This window comes from Muntiacus reevesi, chromosome 4 (assembly GCF_963930625.1).
Source record: "Muntiacus reevesi chromosome 4, mMunRee1.1, whole genome shotgun sequence".
Taxonomy (NCBI): domain Eukaryota; kingdom Metazoa; phylum Chordata; class Mammalia; order Artiodactyla; family Cervidae; genus Muntiacus; species Muntiacus reevesi.
In genome coordinates this window covers 86,262,276-86,287,861 of record NC_089252.1, presented here as the reverse complement: position 1 = coordinate 86,287,861, position 25,586 = coordinate 86,262,276, and the positions used below count along the sequence as shown (strand labels likewise).

Sequence of the window (25,586 nt, the reverse complement as noted above, 5' to 3'; positions counted from 1 at the left end):
GGACAGGGAGGCCTGGCATGCTGCAGTCCATGGGGTCGCAAAGAGCTGGACACGACTGAGTGACTGAACTGAACTGATCCTTTACAATTTAGATATCAGCTTCTCCTATCATAACTATTGCAAGAGTGACATATAAAAGATAAAAACTTGGTCAAAGACCCTTCAGACATATTTTTAATTGTATCCAATACCCAAGTTACCTTAGAGGTATCAGCTTCTATTTCAACATCAAGCTCATACTAATGACTTGGGGATTTTTTTTTTTTCTGGTCAGGGTAGTGTTTGTGGAATATCTTACTGAAAGCTGGTGATCTCACGATCATCAACACCTAGTGTCTATTCCCACAGTGATTATTCCCTCAATGCTTCCTAAACTTCAGTCATTAGAAGGTCACCTCTGCATTTTTGGTAAGCCACATCCCAGGACAAAATGCTCTATTATTCACTTAATTTTTTCTTAAACTATTTAACTTTCTTAATCTTAAATTATATAGAAGTCAACACAGAAATATGTGTACTTTTCTCTAACATGGAACAATGCTGACCAAAATAATAGTTAACTGATAAAATGAAAAGGGTAGAAACAGAAAATAATGCAAACAGACATGGTCCAAAATAATATAAATGGACACTAGCTATACATTTTCAAAATCTCTGAGAATGTGACCTTTGCTCTTGAATTGGAAAATCATTCGTGACAAACCTAACACCATACTGAATTACTCTCGTTGATTTAACCTAAATGATTGAAACAAAATTGAAAACAGCATGGATCTTATTCTGCATTGTTTAATGTTGCCTATTGGGTACCTTATCTGTGCTTTGCAAAACACTTGGCTACCCAGATCATTAAGCCAGTAGTTCTCAACACTGGCTGTACAATAAGTTCACCTGGACAGTCTTTATAAACATATCAGAAATCATGAGGCCACATCCCAGAACAGTTAAATCAGCATGGATGAGAAAGAGGAGAACTTTTAGCTAATTCTAATGATCAGTTAGTATCAAAACTCATTAAACTCTTAAGATTTCATATTCTTCATCTTCACTCCTCCTGGAGCTAAAAGGTTCAAGACAGTCATCAACATCTTCTCCCTAGGTTTAAAGCTCTAAAGTCAATAGATGCATAAAATAATCAACAAGTTAGGTTGTTTACTGCTGGATTTATAAGCTGAGAAAAGTACTCCAGTACATATTTTCATTCTGGAAGATGGGTGAGAAAGCAGTATTTGTGAAACAGGTACTATAGGTCAAGCATGAGGCTCATTTCCTTGACATTAGATTGCACTGATGTACCTGTTGTCATTTTTAAAACAATAGTCATTGAAATAATTCAACACAGTGATAGGTTTCTACAGAAACTAGTAGTCAATGTGAATCACCCTAAGATTACTCTGAACTGATATGACAATTCTGACAAAGAATGAAGGTATTTCAAGTCATGATACCTTGAGCACAATATCTAAGAGCATATCTTGAGTAGCAATCACATCTCACAGATCAAATGTCTTTTTTGTCTTTGTTGTTTTTACCCTGATATGAGAGGTTTAAAATATACTGGGAGTAGATCTGCCCCTTGTAGAATTATAAAATTAGCACATAAAAAATGAAATCCATTGATACAAAGGTACAAAAAGCCACTGTTTCATGGAAACTTGAGCAAGCAATTTGTGCCAAATGCCCTGCATTCACTTCCTAGTTCCAATTACTTCTGGTGTGTAATAAATTACTCCCAAAATTTAGTGGCTTAAAAAAAATGATGATCATTTATACCACTCAACAATGTGTGATCTGAGCAGAGATCATCAGCTCATCTCAGCTGTAAACCTTATCAGCTGGGGCAGCTTGAATGGGGACAGGCAGACCAGCTTACATGACTGTTGAGTGGTGTTGGCTAGTGCGTGGAAGCACAGCCATGCCCTTAAGGTAGACCTCTCTGTTTACCTATTTGTACTTCCTCATATTATGCTGGCTGGATTCCATGCAAAACTGTTCCAATACAACAAGGTAGAAGTGCATGCATTTTTATGAGGTAGCCTCAGCAATCACAGAGCTTCACTCTTAATTTTCTTTATTGGTTAAGGTGGTCACAAAGGTCTACCTGGGTTTAAGAGGAGAAGTACACATTTCACCACTTGATGAGGAACAGCGTCAAAGTCATAGTGAAAGAAGAGCAAGTTGGGCAAAGTGTGCTTGTGAAACCATTTTTGGAAAACACTAAGAGCCATATCCCTTCAGATCCATTGTGTAGCTGCCATACTGTCTCTTTTGAGGGCAGGTGACCTACAAAGACTCTACAAAATGGTCCTCTTACTTTCTGTCTTTTCCTTGGGTTCCTCCCATCAGCAGTTCTGAGAGAGGGAGAATGGTGAGTTTGTAGTCTTTGTTTATAAAGATTCATCCTTGCAGGGTTGTTTTAAGCTGACTGTGCCAAGAAACCAAAATAGATGTAAAAAAACTTCAACAACCCTGATCTAGATGTCCTTTCATGTCAGTAGCCTGTGTGATAAGCCAGAGAAAAGATACCCACAGTCAGAGAGAATAAAATTATACTCTCTCCTAGGAGAGTTGCTCACAAAGTCATCATGCTAGCTTTATTACGACTTCAGACCAAAATATTCCAACAGCTTTCCTGATACTCCAGAAATACAGATTTTTAAAATCTCAAAGCGAAAGAAAGAAAAGTGAAAGTGAAGTTGCTCAGTCGTGTCTGACTCTTTGCAACCCCACGGACTGTAGCCTACCAGGCTCTTCCATCCATGGGATTTTCCAGGCAAGAGTACTGGAGTGGGTTGTCATTTCCTTCTCCAAAATCTCAAAGTCTTATTAAAAAAGATGACAAAAAAGATGAGAGACTGAGAGAGTCAATTCCTAATCTGGTTGATAAGAAGTCCAGGATTCCCAAGGAGGCCTGGAGGAGGAGGAAAGGACAAATGTCTTTTTTCTCTCTATATTCCTTAATCTTAGTCACATAAAACATTTTAAAATGTTACATAAATTAGTCACATAAAATGTTTTCCACAACTGATGATTATGCAACAAACAACAACTCAGTTTAAACTTTGTAAGAAGGATTATATAACAACAATGTATCTTGCTTGAAACCTTCTGGCTAACCCTGTTATCTTAAAATGTATATTACAGGAGTGGGTCTAGTAAGATCTTTACAAACTTGAGACATTCTTTTGATCTATTGTAATAACCAATTAAAAAGTATAAAACTCCCTCAATAACACTAGCGAGGGGGGCACTCTCCGTCCTCCTTCTGATGTTTATGTCAGAAGCTTTCTCTGCCCCTTTTCATACTTTAATAAAACTCTGCTATACAAAACCTCTTGAGTGATCAAGACTGGTCCCTGGTCCCAAAGCTAACCCTTCTTTGGAGATCATGAATCTGACATCGTTCACTATACGCTATCAAAGACAGGAGGTTGGACATCAAATATTATCTTTAGACTGCTTTTCTAGTAAAAAGCATCATCTAAAATTTTAAAGTCAGTGTTAAAAAATGGTTTTCAAAATTAAGAGTATTTACTGTAATAAAAAACATCTAAAATTCCTAGGTTTTGTGTCTAAAATTTTCAATTGCCCCAAATGAGCCATTTATTCTTCACTTTCTTATTCATGACCAGATCAACTATATGGTATAATTAAATATTATGTCTTGTAAAGGAGAATAATTTTCTTCCTGAAATTGAGACATAAAAATCCAAGCCACTATGGAAAATTACAACTCAATAATAAAAAGTCAAATAACCTAATTAAAAAACAGACCAATCACCCTGACTTCTGATTTTCAACTGGCATATAAACAGTTTAGCAGTCATCACTCTGTTCTGACAAGTAAAGAGTTAAGCAACTCCTCTTAAATCTGAAGAACTGAGGTCACAGAATAAAATCACTACCTCTAAATTGGAGAGACAAATAGGCAAATACAGAGAATCACACTTTCTGGAGCAGAAATCCAACATCAGAATTTTCCCTGGAAGTCAGTACTGGAATAGAGAAATCTGAACTGTGACTGATGAATTTATGAAGGGTCAGCAGAACAAGTCTAAGAGCTAACACTCCCAGGAACCCAGGACATCGGTGGTTCCCCACACTTTTCTGAATTTTACCTCCAGGAACTCAACTGGCTCATCATAGTGAATAATGATTGAATATCCTCTCATATTTCTGGGAGGGTAAGGTAAAATGAACCATTCTACAATAAGCCAGAGCACTATATTGTTCTTTTTTTTTTATTTTTTTATTTTATTAGTTGGAGGCTAATTACTTCACAACATTTCAGTGGGTTTTGTCATATATTGACATGAATCAACCATAGAGTTACACGTATTCCCCATCCGATCCCCCCTCCCACCTCCCTCTCCACCCGACTCCTCTGGGTCCCCCCAGTGCACCAGGCCCGAGCACTTGTCTCATGCATCTCACCTGGGCTAGTGATCTGTTTCACCATAGATAATATACACGCTGTTCTTTCGAAACATCCCACCCTCACCTTCTCCCACAGAGTTCAAAAGTCTGTTCTGTACTTCTGTGTCTCTTTTTCTGTTTTGCATATAGGGTTATTGTTACCATCTTTCTAAATTCCATATATATGTGTTAGTATGCTGTAATGTTCTTTATCTTTCTGGCTTACTTCACTCTGTATAATGGGCTCCAGTTTCATCCATCTCATTAGAACTGATTCAAATGAATTCTTTTTAATGGCTGAGTAGTATTCCATGGTGTATATGTACCACAGCTCCCTTATCCATTCATCTGCTGATGGGCATCTGGGTTGCTTCCATGTCCTGGCTATTATAAACAGTGCTGCGATGAACATTGGGGTGCACGTGTCTCTTTCAGATCTGGTTTCCTCAGTGTGCATGCCCAGAAGTGGGATTGCTGGGTCATATGGCAGTTCTATTTCCAGTTTTTTAAGAAATCTCCACACTGTTCTCCATAGTGGCTGTACTAGTTTGCATTCCCACCAACAGTGTAAGAGGGTTCCCTTTTCTCCACACCCTCTCCAGCATTTATTGTTTGTAGACTTTTGGATAGCAGCCATCCTGACTGGCGTGTAATGGTACCTCACTGTGGTTTTGATATATTGTTCTTAAAAAACAAATTTTGCCTTCAGAAGAAACTATTTCACCTGAGTCTAACCTGCTGGGGTTTTGTAATAGCCTAGTAAATCTTGTCCATGGGGTCGCATAGAGTCACACATGACAGCAACACAAAACCACCACCTCTTCCTAAGAAAAATACCCAAATCTAGCTTCCCACATGGGGGAATGGAACACACAGCTCCAGTCCCTCCAGCCATCCTGTCTCACCAAATGGGTGAGGAGGAGATGAAGAACTGGTGAAGTTGATAATTTAGGAGGACAGGTTCACCAAAACAATGGGACCAAGACACCTCATAACTAGAGAAAACTTCCTTCTCACCCCCATACTTTCCCACTATATTTGTAAAGTCCTATTCACTGCACTTCTTTCAGACAGAACATCATTCATGGGTTTCAAGAGAAAATTTACACAGCATATTAAAATGCAAAAACCACAGTATTAACAGGTTGAATACACACCAGAACAGGCATCAGACATGGCATGACTTATCAGACCAGAAATTTTAAAGAACTTTGATTAATATGCTAAGGTATTTAATGGAAAAAAAAATAGGCAGTATGCAAAAAATGGACAATGTAAGCAGAGGAATGGAGATTCTAAAAAAAAACAAACAATGAAACAGTAAAAAAGAAATGCATAAGTTGAAGGGCAAGTTCCTATCCTCTATAGGAAGCTGGATAAGACAAGACACCTGTTTTCTCAAGGATCTGTAGAGAAGAAAGTCTCCTTGAAAGACATTCTTAAAGAAAGAAATGCTAGTGATCAAAAATACTGTAAAGAGATAGGTAAGGGCTTTGATGGGCTCATTAGTAGACTAAACATGGCTGAGAAAACAATCTCTAAGCTTGAGGATAAAGTGTGTGTGCATGACGATCAAATGTTTCAAAACTTAAAAGATGAAACAACTGAAAATAAAGAAGAAAATACTTAGAACTGTATAATGGTGGTAACAGAAGGAGAAGAAAGGAAAAAAGGAACAGAAATAACATGTGAAGCAATGGTGATGAAGAGTTTCCCAGATTTATATCTGAAATCAAACCACAGGTCTCTCTCCAGAGAGTACGAAAATGATAAAGGCCAGAAATATGTGACTAAATAAGAAAAGAAGAACATCAGAAAATAAATAAGTAAAATTTTCTTAATCTAATAGTTGTTTTCAGAATAACAATTCACTGCTAGGAGGAAAGTGAAACTAAACATATTCTTGCCATATGTCGGATCATAGAAAAAACAAAAGAGAATTCCAGAAAAAACATCTGCTTCATTGACTATGCTAAAACCTTTGACTGTGTGGATCACAACAAACTATGGGAAATTTTTCAAGAGACAGAAATACCACACCATACCTGCTGCCTGAGAAATCTGTATGCAGGTCAAGAAGCAAAAGTTTGAACTTGACATGGAACAATGGACTGATTCCAAATTGGGAAAGGAGTACGTCAAGGCTGTATATTGTCAACCTGCTTATTTAACTTATTTGCAGAGTACATCAGGCAAAATTCCAGGCTGGATGAAGCACAAGTTGGAATCAAGATTGCCAGGAGAAATATGAATAACCTCAGATATGCAGAAGATACCATCCTTATGACAGAAATCAAAGAGGAATTTTTCATCAACCTCTTGATGAAAGTGAAAGAGGAGAGTGAAAAAGCTGGCTTAAAACTCAACATTTAAAAAACTAAGATCATGGCATCAGGTCTCATCACTTCATGGGAAATAAATGGGGGAAAAGTGGAAACAGTGACAAATTTATTTTCCTGGCTCCAAAATCACTGTGAATGGTGACTGCAGCCATTAAATTAAAAGACACTTGCTTATTGGAAGAAAGGTTATGAGAAACCTACACAGTGCATTAAAAAGCAGAGACATTACTTTGCTGATAAAGGTCCGTCTAGTCAAAGCTGTGGTTTTCCCAGCAGTCATGTATAGATGTGAGAGTTGGACCATAAAGAAGGCTGAGCGCTGAAGAATTGATGCTTTCTAACTGTGGTGCTGGAAAATACTCTTGAGATTTCTCTGGAGATCTCCCCTGGAGATCAACCAGTCAATCCTAAAGGAAATCAACCCTAAATATTCACTGGAAGGACTGACGCTTAAGCTGAAGCCACTTGATGCAAAGAGCCAACTCTTTGGAAAAGACCCTGATGCTGGGAAATATTGAGAGCAAGAAAAGAAAGGGAAAACAGAGGAGGAGATGGTTGGATGGCATCATTGACTCAATGGACATGAATTTGAGGAAGCTTCGGGAGGTAGTGAAGGACAGGGAAGCCTGGCCTGCTGCAGTCCATGGGGTTGCAAAGAGTTGGACACAACTGAGTGACTGAACAACAACAACAACACAAAGGACCTAGAAATCTTACTCCTTGATGTTTAACCAGATTGAAAACTGATTGAAAACCAGATTGAAATGTCCATACAAAACCTGCACACAGCTTTATTCAGAATTTCGAAATTTGGGAGTGACCAAGGGGGCCTTCAGGAGGTGAGTGGATACACTATTATATCCAGTACAAAAGAAAAAGAAAAAAAAAAAAACACCTCTTAAGCCACTAAAAGATATGGAGGAAATAAAAATATACAGTACTAAGTGAAATAAGTCAATCCAAAATGGCTATATACCACATGATTCCAACTATAGGACATTCTGTGAAAAGGCAAAACTATGGAGATGGTAAAGATTATAGGGTGCCAAGGGTTGTTAGGACATTCTAAAGTTGATGATGATGATAGATGTACATCTCTCTCTTTTTTTTTTTAATTTATTTTTTTATTTTATTTTTTATTTTTCATTGGGTTTTGTCATACATTGATATGAATCAGCCATAGAGTTACACATATTCCCCATCCCGGTCCCCCATCCCACCTCCCTCTCCACCCGATTCCTCTGGGTCTTCCCAGCCCACCAGGCCTGAGCACTTGACTCATGCATCCCACCTGGGCTGGTGGTCTGTTTCACCACAGATAATATACATGCTGTTCTTTCGAAACATCCCACCCTCACCTTCTCCCACAGAGTTCAAAAGTCTGTTCTGTACTTCTGCGTCTCTTCTTCTGCCCTGCATATAGGGCCATCGTTACCATCTTTCTAAATTTCATATATATGTGTTAGTATGCTGTAATGTTCTTTATCTTTCTGGCTTACTTCACTCTGTATAATGGGCTCCAGTTTCATCCATCTCATTAGAACTGATTCAAATGAATTCTTTTTAACAGCTGAGTAATATTCCATGGTGTATATGTACCACAGCTTCCTTATCCATTTGTCTGCTGATGGGCATCTAGGTTGCTTCCATGTCCTGGCTATTATAAACAGTGCTGCGATGAACATTGGGGTGCACGTGTCTCTTTCAGATCTGGTTTCCTCGGTGTGCATGCCCAGAAGTGGGATTGCTGGGTCATATGGCAGTTCTATTTCCAGTTTTTTAAGAAATCTCCACACTGTTCTCCATAGTGGCTGTACTAGTTTGCATTCCCACCAACAGTGTAAGAGAGTTCCCTTTTCTCCACACCCTCTCCAGCATTTATTGCTTGTAGACTTTTGGATAGCAGCCATCCTGACTGGACATACCAAAGCTGTTTAATGGTACACTTTAAATAGTTGAATTATGAGAACTATTTCCTCACAAAGCTTTTAAAATAATAAGTAATCATGAATAAAAGCTAATGCTATGATTAGCAGATTCCATTTACCTCCTCATTTGGTATGACTGATTTGTTCATTTATTGGATTTGTTAGATTTAAGCCTATTTTTGACAAGTTTTCTTTTTCAGAATGTATTCATGAACCTTTGCATCACCCCAAAAACAAAACCAAAATTATAAACTGCTAGTTCATTCCTCCACCTCCAGAGATGACATATTTTAAATTTGCAAATCACAGATACAAGCAAACACCTGTTATTTACAATGGAGGATGTGAAAGAATTATAAGCAATATTGAATGAATTATTGCTGACTCAGAACTTCCTTTAGAGATTTTTTTTAAAGCATCTGTACATAGCTGCATTTAGATTTTCATGTGCTGGGATATATACAAACATATTTATAGGTACACAAACATACACGTTAGTATCTCTTTGGTAGTAGCTTATAGTTTTCAACTGGCTAACTGGAGGATGGGTCCAATGGTGGAATCTCAATATATCCTAAGATCAACAGTAAACAGCAGACACCCCCACTCCTGAGAAAAATTCAATTCCTAAAAATTGGGAGTGGTAACATTTTATAGAAGTTACATGGGGAACAATATGAAAGTCACAGCAAAATCTCCCTGAAATATTCTGTAAATATCTGCATATTTCCCAAAGTTTCTCTCCCATAGCATTAGCCTCTCTAACGTCCCCAAATTTTCTCAACTAACTCTCCATGAATACTAGTTTTAAAACCTTCACATTCCTCTTCAAATTGTTACAGTTTGAATATTTCATTAAATCCAAGAAAAGTTATGAGAACTATTAGGAAAAGAACAATACAGATTTTTTTGACTACGTGAAAATGAAAAGTTTTATTCTGAGTGATATAATAATAGACAAGTTTAACACAAAAGTGACATACAAAAAGAAGATACTTCCAGTGAATCACACTAAGATATAATTAAGAGCCTGACTACAAAGACCTACTGTAAATCTGTAAAACAAAAGACTTGACTTCCAATAGAAGAAATGAGCAGAGGATACAAATCTGCAAGGTATGGAAGACGAACAGGAAATGGCCAGTACATACTGTGAATTTATGTGTAAGTGAGGGATTTCCTGCTGTGACCTAAGGAGAACACTGTCTAAGGGACACAAAAAACAGGTGAGATTAAAAATCTATTATATGCAAATATCAACATCATTACTTTGTTTCTAGCAGAAATAAAATAGGTCTTATCTAGCTGATGATTGTCTTGAAGCAACTTGCTTTTGCAATCTGGGGAAGTCATTCTCTATTGCTAGATTTAAAATAATTTTTTGAATATTCTTCTATACAATAATTCAGGCAGCTGGGCTTTTGTAAATTTCTTGAGCTAGAAATTAGGTAATTTTTTTCCGTTTTCTGCAGAAGTTTCATGCATTTCATAAGTCGGTACTAAGCCCCAAATTTTCTTGATTTGGAGGAGTTGGTTATAATTCTGAATCTTCCTTAAGTATCTAAGTTACTAATAAACAAAATGGAAATATTCTCAACTCTACTGTTTATTCTGAGAAATGAGAAACTGTTCATAAAGAGAGAACACTTCTCAACCATCTGCTTGGGAATTTTTTTATTTAAAAATATCAAGGGAAAAAAATGTGTGGAAAAGACTGGGGAAATAGGCACCCTCCTGCTCTGCTGATGGAGCTGTAAATTGCTGCAGTTTTCCTAGAGAATACTTTAGAAACAATCCAACCAGCAGTGCTAGTTGTAGTAACAGCAACAACAGCAGCAGCAAGAGCTAACACAAGTTGGTCTAAGCATTTTATGCATACCTTAGAATAAAGTACTATTATCATGTTAGTTTTATAGATGAGGCAAAGAAAGATAAACAACAGTTCATGGGAGAATGAAACAGGCTACAAGAATTGGAATTTTGAGTTCAGATGATTCAATGATGTAACTATATGTATAATTCCAATCCTATCCAGCAATTCATACCTGAACAAATACCCTCCAGAAAACAACCTGGAAATTGCTGACAAAGTGTCATTACTCTTCTTTCAGAACACTATAAACTTTCTTTTCTTTACCTCAGAATTGTCCCAAGTGGAATCTGACTGATAGTCATTTTGGAACCATGGAAAAATCTAAGAAAAATGAAAAGCCTTACGATATATAGCTCTTATATTTCATGTAGGAGCACTGATGATTTTTATCATTCTTTCCCTGTCTTTCTCTACATCCACCCATTCATCCTAAGAAAGTACTGCAGCGGCCTTTATTTAGACCTGTACTTGTGCAAATTATTACATGTATTTTAATCTATCTTTTGAGGGACATTATTGTCCCATTATACTTTTCATTGGTTATTGTTGATACATAAGTAAGTCTATTGCTTTTTGTGAATTTATTTTGTATTACAGTAGTTGACTGAACTCTGATTAGTTTAAAAAAAATTTAGGGTTGCTATTACTCAGTTTTGAGAAGCCCTAGTACCATTTTGTTCTCAAATAATGATAATTCTGTCTCCTTATTTCACAAATTAGACATTTATTCTTGTTCATATCAACTGTATTGGACCAAAAACCTCCAAATGGATTTAAGGTAATGGTCTATGTGAAAGTCGCTCAGTCCTGTCCAACTCTCTGCGACCTCATGGACTATACAGTCCATGGAATTCTCCAGGCCAGAATACTGGAGTGGGTAGCATTTCCCTTCTCCAGGGGATCTTTCCAACCCAGGGATCGAACCCAGATTTCCCGCATTGCAGTCAGATTCTTTACCAGCTGAGCCACAAGGGAAGCCCGAGAATACTGGGATGGGTAGTCTGTCCCTTCTCCAGCAGATCTTTCTGACCCAGGAATTGAACTGGGGTCTCCTGCATTGCAGGCGAATTCTTAACCAACTGAGCTATCAGGGAAGTCCAAGGTAATGGTACTGGTATGTATTTTGTCTTGTTCCTGGTTTAAATGTAAGGGTTCCTGGCACTTCCTTTAAAGATATTTTTGAGGTGTGGAAGAAGTGATTATTTATTTCTATATTGATCATTCTGATGTGAAGAGCTGACTCACTGGAAAAGACCCTGATGCTGGGAAAGACTGAGGGTGGAAGAAGGGGACGACAGAGGATGAGATGGTTGGATGGCATCATCGACTCGATGGATATGGGTTTGGGTGGACTCTGGGAGTTGGTGATGGACAGGGAGGCCTGGTGTGCTGTGGTTCATGGGGTCGCAAAGAGTCTGACACAACTGAGCGACTGAACTGAACTGAACTGAACTGATACTGGTCATTAATTTTACTGAATGTCTTATAAATGTCCATTGAGGGTACAGTGGTCTATGTTATTATATTTATTGATATGAAGCATGCAGATTTCTGAAACCATCACTGAGTACTTATAAAAATTTATTCTTTTAATATATGTTCAGATTTTTTGGTTAAGATTTTCTTTAGGTTTTTGTATTATAATCATGAAATTGATTCATATTTACTAATTTTTTGTAATCTTGCCAGGTTTTGTTCTCAGGAATATACTAGCCTAACAAAATAAATTAGAAAGATTTAAAACTTTTTATATTTTCAAATAGCTTATATAACAATTTATCTATTGCCAAAATATTGAAAAAAATTTCCAGTAAAACTCTAGTCTTAGAATCCTTTATTGTGGGGGCAGGGGGTTACACAGTTTTTTATGATTATGGATTTACAAAGGAATTCTTATTAATATTGATCATTCATATTCTTCCCAAAAGTTTATATTTAATTGGGTTTTCATACATATGACTTGAACATGGAATGCTCTGTTTATTAATTCTTACCTATCACATTCTCTTTCTCATTTCTAATTTTCGTTGTTTTAACAGCTTTATTCTTCATTATTATCTTTCAGAACTCAACCATTGCTCTTGGCCATTCCTCCATCCTTCCATTTCTTCCTCCATCTATCTCCTTTCTATATAATTGTTCTGTTATTTTTCTTTTCTAAAATTTACAAGGGTGTGAAAAGGATGAAAAAGAAGGTGAATTTTCTAACTTTAGGATTAATGTTTTATACATATCTGTTGCTTCCATTATGAAATAGTTTTTTCTAATTTTTGGCAAACTGATCTGTTGATGGTTAAAAGAGGAATTCTCAGACTACGTGACAATTTTGTTTCTCACTTTTCTCTTTGTTCCTGACTTGATACATTTTAATGGCATATTAATTGGACTATTATAATTCATGATTACCATCTTTATGGCAGAGCAAACTTTTTCCAAAATAAATTTGCTTTTTTACGTTAAAGGTTTGCCTTGAATTACTATTGTTTTTTGAAATTAACACTTGTTAGCTTTTTTTTTTTTCTGTTAAATATTTGACTGACAAGTATTTGCAGATCTTTTCACTCATAGTGTTGGTTTTGTTTTAACTCTGGCTGTTTTTTTTTTTTTTTTTTTTTAACTCTGGCTGTTTTTATGGATTTTAGCTCAAGTTATGTTACTTGGTCTGACTTCTGCTCATCTTCTTATAAATTTAAGTCTTGCAGGGTTTCTACTGGGGGTGGAGTTTAATAAATACTGTACATAATAAACACAGCTCTGGGATACTTCAGTTCAGTTCAGTTGCTCAGTCATGTACGACTCTTTGCGACCCCGTGAATCGCAGCGCGCCAGGCCTCCCTGTCCATCACCAACTCCCGGAGTTTACTCAAACTCATGTCCATCGAGTCAGTGATGCCATCCAGCCATCTCATCCTCTGTCATCCCCTTCTCCTCCTGCCCCCAATCCCTCCCAGCATCTGGGTCTTTTCCAATGAGTCAGCTCTTCGCGTGAGGTGGCCAAAGTATTGGAGTTTTAGCTTCAGCATCAGTCCTTCCAATGAACACCCAGGACTGATCTCCTTTAGGATGGACTGGTTGGATCACCTCGAAGTCCAGGGGACTCTCAAGAGTCTTCTCCAACACCACAGTTCAAAAGCATCAATTTTTCGGCGCTCAGCTTTCTTCACAGTGCAACTCTTACATACTAATCACACCTTAATTAGGAACTGAGTCTCTATATGCCTGGGTAGACAAATAATGAGCTTGTGAAACAAGCTCAACATCAACTATTTTGTGCAGTTCCCTTTTCCCAACAGGCACTGGAGAATTCTTATTTTTTCATCCCCAAATAGCTTTGTGGGAGGGATTGTGAGGGGCTGTTGTAATATTCAAGATGAATAACAATAATTCTTCTGGTCTAATCACCAACTTTTATGGGCTCATTGCTGAATACAGTCTCCTAATGATCTTTCCAAGTCAGCTGATATTTTGATTTGGACAAGGTATAACATTTATATGACACTCTAAGTGGAAGATGCTTTAAAACACAGTGTATGACCACTGGTACTGTTTGGAATGAGTGCTTTGTCTTGGTTCTGTATTTCAAATGCACATAAAACCGCTTACAGAATTTCGTATCGTAAAATAACTGGTATTTTCAAACCCTTAGTCCTCATACCCAAATAATTCTATGAAATTAATCAAGTCAAAGTGACCATATTGTGCTATTACACACAAAGGATTTCTTTCAAAGATACTCTTTCCTGCCATCGAGGGCTGGGAAATACATCAAGACTCAGGTTCACAAGGACTGGCTGTCACTCGACTGTGATTGTGGCCTGTGGGAGATAAATCACACTGAAGGTAGTCGGTTTGATGAGTGGCAGATTGGTTGTCACTGCTAAACCTCTTATTGCTTCCAGGGACTTTTATCCACACACATTTTAATCCATCACAGATCCAATTCCACAAGAGGTGTATAAAGCTCTACAGCTTGGTTCTATACATTCCTCATTTCTAAACTATCTGCCTTACATGAGATTTACCAAAGCAAATTCATTTAAACACCCTTACAATATACAGAGAACTCATGAGATGTTTAGGTTCGAAAGTTTCAAGCTATAGTCAGTCTCCATTATGTAACATGTCTAAGTCCAAAAGTTAGCTTATCACAGCAAGCCAAATTATTTTTGAACGTTCTTAAAAGCATACTTAAGTTGTCAAGACCTTAAATCCTTAGGTACCAGCCAATAATGTTCTTTCATTTCTTCTGTACTTGGGGCTATTATCCCCTTTTTCTTGTCAGTAGAAGCTTAGATATATTTAAAAGCTGAGAAAGAAAGATGCTATAGTGAGTACTGGGTGAATGATGCAATTCCTCTTTTTTCTTTCTCCTTTTTTTTTTATTTCTTTTTTTCTTTTTTTTTGGAGGGCGAGTAAATGGAATAGAGTTCTGTTGATTAAACATGGCTATGATAGAACACTACTGTAAGCATACTATTGGGACTGTGTCTCATCCTATTACTGTGCATATATGAAATCTAAGTGTATACACAAACCCACATACATTCTTACCTACATAGACATAACTACATATGAAGATATCTAGACACAGGCAAAAAGAGAGAGAACAGTATCCTTGGAAGAGGGACCAATGTGTGCAAAATCTCATGGTGGGAGGGAACAGGGCAAATACTAAAAAGTTTTGGGAAAAGAAACCAGAAAATGGGGAACATAAAGGACCCCAGGCAAGGGCATCGTCTAGTGAGCAAGAGGATCTAGACCTCACCGACCTGAACACAAATTCCCTACTTCTCTAATTACATCACATGGTGCCTGCAAACAAGATTCGCTTGGCAAACAGTGGACTAAAGTGGAAGTCTTTTAATGTTGACTTAGTTATACAACTTTGATTTGTCCTATGGTACAAAGCCTGTATTTGACCTATATTTCTCCTTGGTGATGTGTCAATTTGCTTTACACAATTAGCTTAACAAGCTTTTCTGAATGTTATACATTCTGACAGAGCAGAAACCCAAACTGCAGTTGAGACAGGAGGTAAGAGGGCAGGACACAACAATAAGATTAATGAAGAAGGGTGCAGTCTTTAGGATGTGATAATAACTGGATGGAACTGACTGAAACCAGCTGAATGCAAGGTGGCACAGAGAACAGTCTGGTCATTGAATTTTAGCTCATTGTATCTTCATTATAATACTCAAAACCAGTCTCTTGTATACCATGAGAATTCCGAGGTGGACCATAAAAGACCAAAAAGTGGGCAGTATCCCAGTTCTTGGAGATCTGGATTCTTCCCTGGAATAGTAAGAATATTCTTCTGACTCCTTACAGCACGCAATTACTCAGTCCATAAAAACCAACCATCCCATGCCCTGGGGCTACTCTCATTTTCTGAGGAGGTCCCCATTCTGCCTATGGAATATCTATCTCTCTAAATAAATTTGCTTTCACTTTACTCTGGCTTGCTCTTGAATTCTTTCCTGCATGAAGCCAATGACCCTCACTTGGTGACCTGTATTGCACATGACAATTTCCTCTCCAACAGTCATCACACTCCTTTGGCATGATGTGCAAGTCTATACAACAGATTTAATCTAAATTGTTAGAGGTTATTTTGAGCTTCTGGGTTTTTCTCAAAAGGTGTGTGTTTTTTATAACAAATGAATGAATACTGAGTACCCAGAGCAGTCTCAAGGACAAGTGGCTGGAACAATTGAAAGCTGTATGCTTGATTTTCCATTTTTTTATTCTCTCTTTTTCTTTAAAAAAATAAAAAATGTCTCTTAGGCTATCCAGCTTTCTAGACAACTTTCCCATATACCAGCTTCTCCCTCACATTCTATTGCTTTTGAAAACAGGGAATCTGTCTATGAACACAATGCAATAAAAGAAAAGCAGACTTTCTAGATATTAACGTGAATGCTGCAATGAACAGACAATCAGAGGATAAAGCGTTGTTATGCGACTCCCTTCTCATGCAACAGAAAACCAATTTATTTAATAGCCTGTGCTTAAGGGTAATGTCATCTTGTAGGGCTTACTACTTTACACTGATGGGAGAATATTAAGCTAACTAATGTCACAAGTCAATAAAAAATTCATAGCCTGTGATCAAGCATGTTAGAAAAAGAACAGAATTGGAAAGTGATAGGGTTAATTCATGAAACTGCATGGTTCAGATACCTGACACTTGTAGAGAGATGGCTGACTTAATACTTTACATAGAACCTATCAGTAGCACAGCAGCAGTTAAGTAACATTATTATCTTGAATATTCTCAATTCCAAGATCCTCTTAAGAAAGCAGCTGTCTACTTCAGTCTTAGCAAATGTTTCTTTGAGGATGTTTGATGCATATAAAATCAAAATGCTTTGAATTTTTAGTATATCAACATATATTTCTTTAGCATTAGCTCAGATGGAGGACATTGTATTGGATAAAATATTATCAACAGTTTAAAATTCAGAGGATAAATCATAAATACTGTTATCTACAATATGCAGAAAAGCAAATGTTTTAAATCAAATTCCTTATGAATTAAAGTCAGAGTAAGAGCTGGGTTACAGGAGAAGCATTTTTCTGATTGGATAAGCAATCACTGTGAAGGTAACATTCTAGCCTTTTTTTTTCTTTCCCCCCATTGCCTCCTCTCCAAGTAAAAGCAAATGATAAACCCTAAGCATGGAGTAAAGAGCTGGCAGAGGATACCGGCATATGCCTTTTCCTGTTGTGATAGAAGAGATTATTGATTTTTAAAAAAAGCATTTAAAGCAATAGTGAAAGAAATGGTAATGCTTTGCAGCAACTGACGGAAATTCTTAAAAGCCCTGAATTGGTCAGAACAATTTGGAAAGTTAACTAGAACTTTGAAAACAAAACAAGCCAGATGACAGAAAATAAAAATGGCATTGAAATTGTAATTAATTGTGGCTAGATATCTAAACATCTCCAATTTCCTGAAGACCATTTGTAGAGGGTCACTAGGGCTGCTATAATAAAGTAACATAAACTGGGGGGCTTCAAACAACAGAACTTTATCCTCTTATGAGTTTTGGAGTCCAGAAATCTGAAATCAAGATCTGTCTCCAGAATTTCTCGGATAAGACCCTTCCCTGTCTCTTCCAGGTTCTGGCAACTCAGGAACTCTAGGACTTGTGGAAGCGTAACTTCACGGCGTCTGCCTCCATCTTCACGGGGCCATCTTCCTTGTGTCTATGACATCACAGGGTGTTCTGTGTGTTTGTCTGTGTACAAATTTCCCTTGTCTTACAAGGACAACAGTCATACTGGATTAGGGTCCACCCTATTCTAGCATGACATCATCATAACTTCACTATTTCTGCAACAGCCCTTTCCAAATAAGGTCACATCCTGAGGCACTAGTGTAAAGGACAAACTCTTTCTGTGTCACCTTTACGGTCAGCTACTCTACACACACTCAGAACACCAAATATGTGTTTTCTTCCATACCAGGCAAATCTCCAACACTAGATCTGGTAACTCAATTACAGGGGGTCCTATAATTCAATTCTGATACTAACTGCCTGGAGATAGCATCAGAGCCCACAAGTTAAGGGCTCAATCCCATGAGATTGGCCCTACTTCAGACATCAATCATGAGTCTCAGATTGCCATTTGTACTTCTCACCAATCACTTATAAACTGACATTCCCATGACATGCTCCTGGGCTCAATAATGTGCTAGAATGACTCACAGAACTCAGGGTAGTATTTATTTATTTTATGATATGTTAAACATTAATACCATAAAGTATCATAAAGAATGCATCTAAACATCAAGAGGAAGAGATACATAGGGTGAGATCCTGAGGGGTTCCAAGTGCAATAATTTCTATCCCAGTGGATGTGGGGTGTGTCACCCACGAAGAATGTAGCTATGTTCACTAACTCAGAAGCTCTCTGTGGTGAAAAGTACTTTACTTTGGGGATGTTTATAGGAGCTTCATCACATAGGCCTGGTCAATCATAAATTCAATCCCCATCCCCTCCCTCCTTCCTGAAGGATGGGGTTGGGGTAGGGAGTGCTGAAGTTCCAGGCTTCTAATCATGGCTTGGTCTTTCTCGTGACCATCCTGAAGCTATCCAGAAGCCCACAGATTCACTTCATTAGGGCAAAAGAGGTTTCATCATCCAGGAAATTCTAAAGATTTTAGAAGCTCTGTGCTAGGAACCAGGGACAAAGACTAATAGTTCTATCATTTCACAGCTAGGCACTAGGATTAGAACAGATCTTTTAAGGGGACGCCATTCAGGTGGCTCAGTGGTAAAGAATCTGCCAGCCAGTGCAGGAGACACAAGAGACACAGGTTCGACTTTGGGTTGGGAACATCCCCTGGAGAAGAAAATGGCAATCCTCTCCAGGATTTTTGCCAGGAAAATTCCATAGACAGAGGAGCCTGGCAGACTACAGTCCATGCAAAGAGTTGGATACAACTGAGCATACACACACACATTCAAGTTTTAACACCATCCTTTGTAGTTGCACACACTCCTGACACATTACTAGGCCCATGTATATACATACGTACTTCTAATAAGAAATACTTTTAAATGAATATAGCTGGATTAACCATCATATTGTTTTGTCCATAAGGAGAAAACCCAGACTTTTTAATGATGCACCACTGACATCTTAGCCAAAATGAGTGAAGATAATCTTGTGTCGATGCAAACTAGCTGGCAAGGGAAACTGGCCTTGTGATTCTGGCTTCATAGACATGTGGCCAGGTATGAGGTCTGCTGGTTCACTGCTGGTTTAACTCTGCGTGGTTCACAACACGGAGTCCCTTCTCAGCAGTTCTCCTCAATGTGTCTATTTTCTCTTGAAATTTATAATTCTTCCTCAAGTAGAACCATCACGCATGAGGTGACAAAATGGACCAAAAGAAAATACCTGTGTTTTGGGGACTCACAGATTTAAACTTGGATCTAAGTTCCACCACTAACCAGCTCCGTGACATTGGGCAGATTAATAAGTTTACAAATCCTTGGTTTAAACACCTGCAAAATGACAATTCTTACCACTAACATCCAGCACCACTGCAAGAATTAACTGGGATGAAGACCCTGGCCTGATACATTGGAAGCACTTCATAAATGTGAACTTCATTCAATTTCATAACATTTTATGCTGAAAATAAACACTTTCATAAGAACACCTTCCCTTCTGGAAGGGAACGCTAATGACAAAAGTATCACAAAGTACTTTTAACACAAACACAAATTTATGTTTATGTTAAAGTAATATTTAACATAAACACAAACAAACATTCAGTTCAGTTCAGTTGCTCAGTTGTGTCTGACTCTTTGCGACCCCATGAATCGCAGCACGCCAGGCCTCCCTGTGCATCACAAACTCCCGGAGTCTACTCAGACTCATGCCCATCGAGTCAGTGATGTCATAATTTTAAATAAAATTGTAATATACAGATTGAAGTAAATGTGCTCACTTTCTGGTAATCACAATGATAAAGTTAGATCATAGATCACTACAGAATTTAAACCCTGGTTCTCTCAAAGAACAAACATTACTGGCGCAACATGTATGTCCCTGATGTTTCTATGGGACAAAACATCAGAGACGTGTAAAAAGCATGAGGAAGTTGTCACGACTTACCCCACCAACTTTCTCAAAGTGAGATCCATCTTTCTTAAAATCTGTGAGGACCCCATTGAAATACCAGGTAAACATGATATCTAACAGGGGGTCGTGCGTCACCTGGCAGGGCAAAATAACACTTTCCCCCACGGAGACATCCATGTTGGGTGGTGCCAGAGTTATTCTCGTCGGTTCTATCAGGGAAATAACAAAGTATTAAGCAAAGCTTCAGCATTTTTATTTTGATAAAAGCAATTTTCACAGGCAGATTGTTAATCTCACTTATAGTGTGTATGTTTGTATAGATGTACGTGTGTGTAAATATACCTCTATATAATGGAAAGTCTTCAAGATTAAAACAGACATTTTTATGAAGACCCATAACATATTTCACTGCATACACAAATCCTTGTTAAAAGAATGAGGATATCTAAATCTATAGGCTATAGAAGTTTAAAAATTAAAGTCACCTGTAAACAAGAGTTATAATACTACTACAAAATCAATTTCATTTTAGTTTTACTGCTTCATGAAATATAAGAGTAGAAATAGAAATCACTGCATTTTCAATGATTGGAAAATATACTACTACCAAGATTTAAATAGACTCAAAACTTTTGAGATACTACAAAAAAACTGATGTTTAGAATATGTAGGATACTTAGTTAAAATGCTAATTAATTTCTGTTTCTTCCCAAATGCGAATATCCACATGCGCATTTCTGTCACCACAGTCCTTCCAACTTTTGTGAATTTATTTTATTTATTTATTTATTTTTCATTTATTTTTATTAGTTGGAGGCTAATTACTTTACAATATTGTAGTGGTTTTTGCCGTTCATTGACATGAATCAGCCATGGACTTAACATGTGTTCCCCATCCCAATCCCCCCTCCCGCCTCCCTCCCCATCCCATTCCTCTGCGTCTTCCCACTTGTCTCATGCATGAATTTAAAGTTCTCTGACTCCACTTTTCCATTGCTAGTCCCCGTTTCTCGCTGCATGTCACAGCAAAATCTTCAAAAGAGTCATTTACTATGCTTTTTACAATAGCAGTCTCCTGATGCTCCTCCTACCCCATGCTGTAGGACCGCAGCCTTTCTCCTCTTGGTTGTTTTGGCTGATACTCTTCCTGCTGTTCACCACATACCCTGCAGGAATGCTTCTCTTTCCTTCTCTGAGCACTCATATCCAGTTCGTCAGTCATGCCAGGGACCTCACACTCAGGATATATTTAGACCTGAATGCCTTCCGTTCATCGGCCGGCTCTGCTGCTACCCTCACTGTGGTCAGTATCACTCCTGCCGGGATTACTGCAATGTCTCCTGGGGCTCCTCCCACTTCGGCCCGTGACTCTCCATAGTCTGTTTTCTACTGAGGGGTGAGAGTAAACCTTTAAATATACACTTTCCATCATTTCATTCCTCTGCTCACAACTCTGCACCGGTCTCTACTTTTCGCTCCAACTAAAACCTCAGTCCAACTAACTGCTAACGAGGGTTACAAAACCTCTGCAGGATCGTCCCTAAGAAATCAACTGAACTCCTTCATCTCCATGAAGTCTTGGGTCACATCTCTCCTTCTCTGATCACCTGGTTTCATGCTCCAGCTTATGTTTCTCAAACACTTCTCTGGTATTTTCTGCTTGTTTGCATTTTGCTTTCATTGTAAGTATTTCCTTGCTTTATATTCCTTACAGTATATTTATGCACAGTTTATTTTCTTTGTACCTCTGGAAGAAGGAACAGTGCATATGGGCAGCATCTTTGTCAGTTTGTTTACTGAATAACCCAAGCATGTTGTTGCGTTGTGTTAGTTGCTCAGTTGGGTCTGACTCTTTGCAACCCCATGGACTGTAGCCTGCCAGGGTCCTCTGTCCATGGAATTCTCTAGGCAAGAACACTGGAGTGGGTTGCTACTGCCTTTTCCAGGGGGTCTTCCTGATGCAGGGATCGAAACTGTGTCTCTTGAATCTCCTGCATTGGCAGGCGGATTCTTTACCACTAGACCGGCTGGGAAGGGTAACCCAAGCATGGTAGTACTCAACGTTTTTCTTTGACAAATAAATGAACAAAAATACAACCACAACTCTAAGTAACTCTGACTGATAGCAAGGATTACTGCAGAGATTTAAACATCTCCATAAAATATTAAAGATATTGAAAAGGGAAAAAATGTACAAAAGATTTGACATAATAGAATAGCACAAAATAAAAGTATAGGAGCAGCATATGGTACTTGCAATTCTATTGACCATTAGGCCAACTAGTAACTTGTGGATTCCTGGTACACACTGTGACGTAAAGGAAATATTAAGAAATGTTCTCTTGACTGTCACTTGTTAAAGACAGTGCAAGTGTGAAACTGTTAGTCACTTAGTCACCTCCAACTCTTTGCAAACCCATGGACTGTAGCTCACCAGGCTCCTCTGTACATGGAATTCTCCAGGCAAGAATACTGGAGTGGGTAGCCATTCCTTTCTCCAAGGGATCTTCCTGACCCATGGATTGAACCCGGGTCTCCTGCATTGCAGGCAGATTCTTTCCTGTCTGAGCCAAACACAAGGCCGACCTTTATGGTGCACTGAATATCATGAGAAACATTTTTCCCTTTGATCTTAGTAAGAAGGCACACGGCATATCCCCATGTAAAGAAGTCCTTAAGAAAGGCACCTACCTGTAACAACCAAGTGTGTTGTGCCGTTTGCTTTCCCAAACTGGTTTTCTGCTATGCAGGTATAAATTCCAGCATCAGCTTTAGTTACGTTGGCAATTTTGAGTCCTCCATCATTTAGAAAAGAAGTTCTAAACGAAATACAAATGAAACAAATAAATGTCTAGAGATCACTTTTTCCCCCAAAGTAAATATAACTTTTTAACAGAAGTATCACCTTTAGCTACTATATTTAAAGCAAGATAAAGCGGCCTTTTAGCTTTCTTGGGTATAAAGAAAATTAAAATTAACATACACTTGCACACAGATGACCAAAAAAAGACGTTCTACCAATTTGAATATTTCTTGATATTTTTACACAAATTTACTTAACAGCAATGCCAAATATTTTACCTGATTTCAAGGGTGCCTTTATCATATAAGTGTGGTATGTTTTCCAAAACTATGTGGTGAATGAGATTACTCATGGTTTAGCCTTATCAATTTGGAGCAAACAAAAAGTATACAGGACACTATTTCCCTTAAATGTGAAATAGCTTATGAGAAATAAGAAACTCCCTGGCCTTTAACATTGAACTTTGGAAAGTCACACCTAACCCAGTATAAATCCAAATTTTGCAAAAGAACATGCACACGGTCACCTACGAAATACTGTAGAGAATTTGGACAACATAAATGAACATCACATTTGAGTTTCTGAGTGTACGCTTAAAGTACTTAAAGCTTTTGCATCTTAATTAACTAATGACATAGAACTGAGTACCTTACATGTGCTAGATACTATCAGAGTCTCTGAGATCACAGAGTGAGCAAGAGAAAATCCCTACCTCGTGGAAATAACAGTCTAGTGAGTGCCACATGCAGTAAATGATGAAACAGGTAAATGTGGTAAGTTCAGATTTTTGAGAAGTAATCAGAAAGACTCAGATGGGGTGATACAATAAAAGCGATGGCTACAGGGAATGTTTCTATGAGAGAGTGCTTCCAAAAAGCCTCTGAGAAAAAGTGCCATTTGAACTGAGAAAGAAGAATGAGAAAGAACTGACCTGTCATTAGTCTGATTCACGAATCTTTACTGCCCATCCTGTCTACCCAGAATTATTTTCCTTTTCTTTGAATCCCTAAAATCTTTACTATCTATATTATGCATTTAATGCTTTGAATACTTTTTATTGTTTATGGTTCACATCTGTTACCTGAGTGTCATATCTAATCAAATGAGTGGTAAGCTTCTTAAAAGATCTGCAACTCCAGCATCCGCATGGCATGATAAGTGTAAATCCTGGTCAAACAATGCTCCAACTTCTGGGTGACACAGTACAGTAGACAGGAAAGATGCTGAGAACCTTAGACTAGAGTTGGAGGATCTCAACTTAATCTCTAAATATTATCCTATTTGTGGGAAGATATTTAGGTGTGTGTCAAAAAATGTGACTATTAGGACAAGTTTATGTATCAAAATACACAAGATACAGATCATGCTGTATATGTATATATATGTGTGTGTATATATAATTTGTATGTATTTTTCATAGCTTATGATTCACCTTCACGTGCATCTTGGTTATATTTTCTTGGGTGGGAAGGTTGCAGTGGAATCAGAGCTGGCATACAGGGACCTGTTCGTGATTCTGGTAGAGATATCCATGACTGTTAGTTGCTCATATGATTTTCTTTTTTTTCTTTTTGGTGACATGTCCAGGTATATTTCAAATACAAAGGTTTAAAAGCAATGGTTTGGACAGCTAACCAGAGAACACACAGCACTATTTTATCTCAATTTGAAGAACTACAGTGAAGGGTTAAAAATTCTAAGATCCTATTAAAAAAAAAAAAAGGCACTATGTCTGATTTCCTTCCAGAGGCCCTGCCCTCTTTGCTGGGTGTGAAATGTAATCTGATCACTTTTTGCAAAGGGATGATAAAAAAAAAAATCTCTTTATACCTTATCATAGAACAGATATTTTCTTAAATAGTGTGCAATAATAACTGAAAGGGAAAAGCCTGCAGGGAGGTACACATGAATGAAAGCTTAAGATACGGAGATTCTTTGGAAAAACATGGGGAGTAAGCTTAGAGAAATAGAAATCTGATCACTAATCCTGCCTTACTCCCTCCTGCCCAATTCTAGCTTAGACCGCCTTCCTGGCATCCTACTACCTGCAGGAAAAAGATGATATCCTAAGCCTTAGCCATATCTTCCCACCAGGACCCTGCCTCTCTAACTGCAAAAGGCCTCATGAATTCTATGCTTTGTTTGCTTTTCATCACCCAAGCTTTCTTTTAATTGCTTTTGTGCTTCTTGTCTTGGGGCCTTTATAAAACCTGTTCCCTATGTCTGATAAACGTGTACTCAGCCATCAGATTTTGGTCTCTTCCCTGAAGCCATGGGTCTGATTACATCTTCCTCTACTGATTATACATCATCTGTGCCTTTGTCATAGCACTGTGCAACTGGCCAATTATATACCTGTGTACTTATCTGGATAATATTTTCCTCCTCTTGTGAGTTTAGAGATGGTAAGGTCTTTTGAAGCACAGAGAGTGGATAGTGTCAGGATTTTTCATCACTAAATTCCTAGAGCCTTGAACTATTTCTGGTACAGAGAAATGCTCAAATATAAAGCTTGCTGAATGAATAAATGATTATGTGCCTTTAGAGAGTCAGTGTAGAGGAGATGGGATGAGTGAACGCAGGTTTCAAGGCACTGAGAACTTTACAAATTACAAGGAAGTAA

General features: G+C 37.9%; 1 protein-coding gene across 1 annotated transcript in view; it reads right to left on the bottom strand.

Moving 5' to 3' along the window:
- CNTN3 (contactin 3) overlaps positions 1-25,586 on the bottom strand; it is a 392,050-nt gene that overhangs the window by 56,012 nt on the left and 310,452 nt on the right. Inside the window, exons 12-13 of the mRNA XM_065935286.1 lie at positions 22,852-22,979; positions 20,194-20,369 (exon numbers count right to left, since the gene is read on the bottom strand). Coding sequence (XP_065791358.1) covers positions 20,194-20,369; positions 22,852-22,979 — 304 coding nt within the window. The remainder of the gene's footprint in view (positions 1-20,193; positions 20,370-22,851; positions 22,980-25,586) is intronic.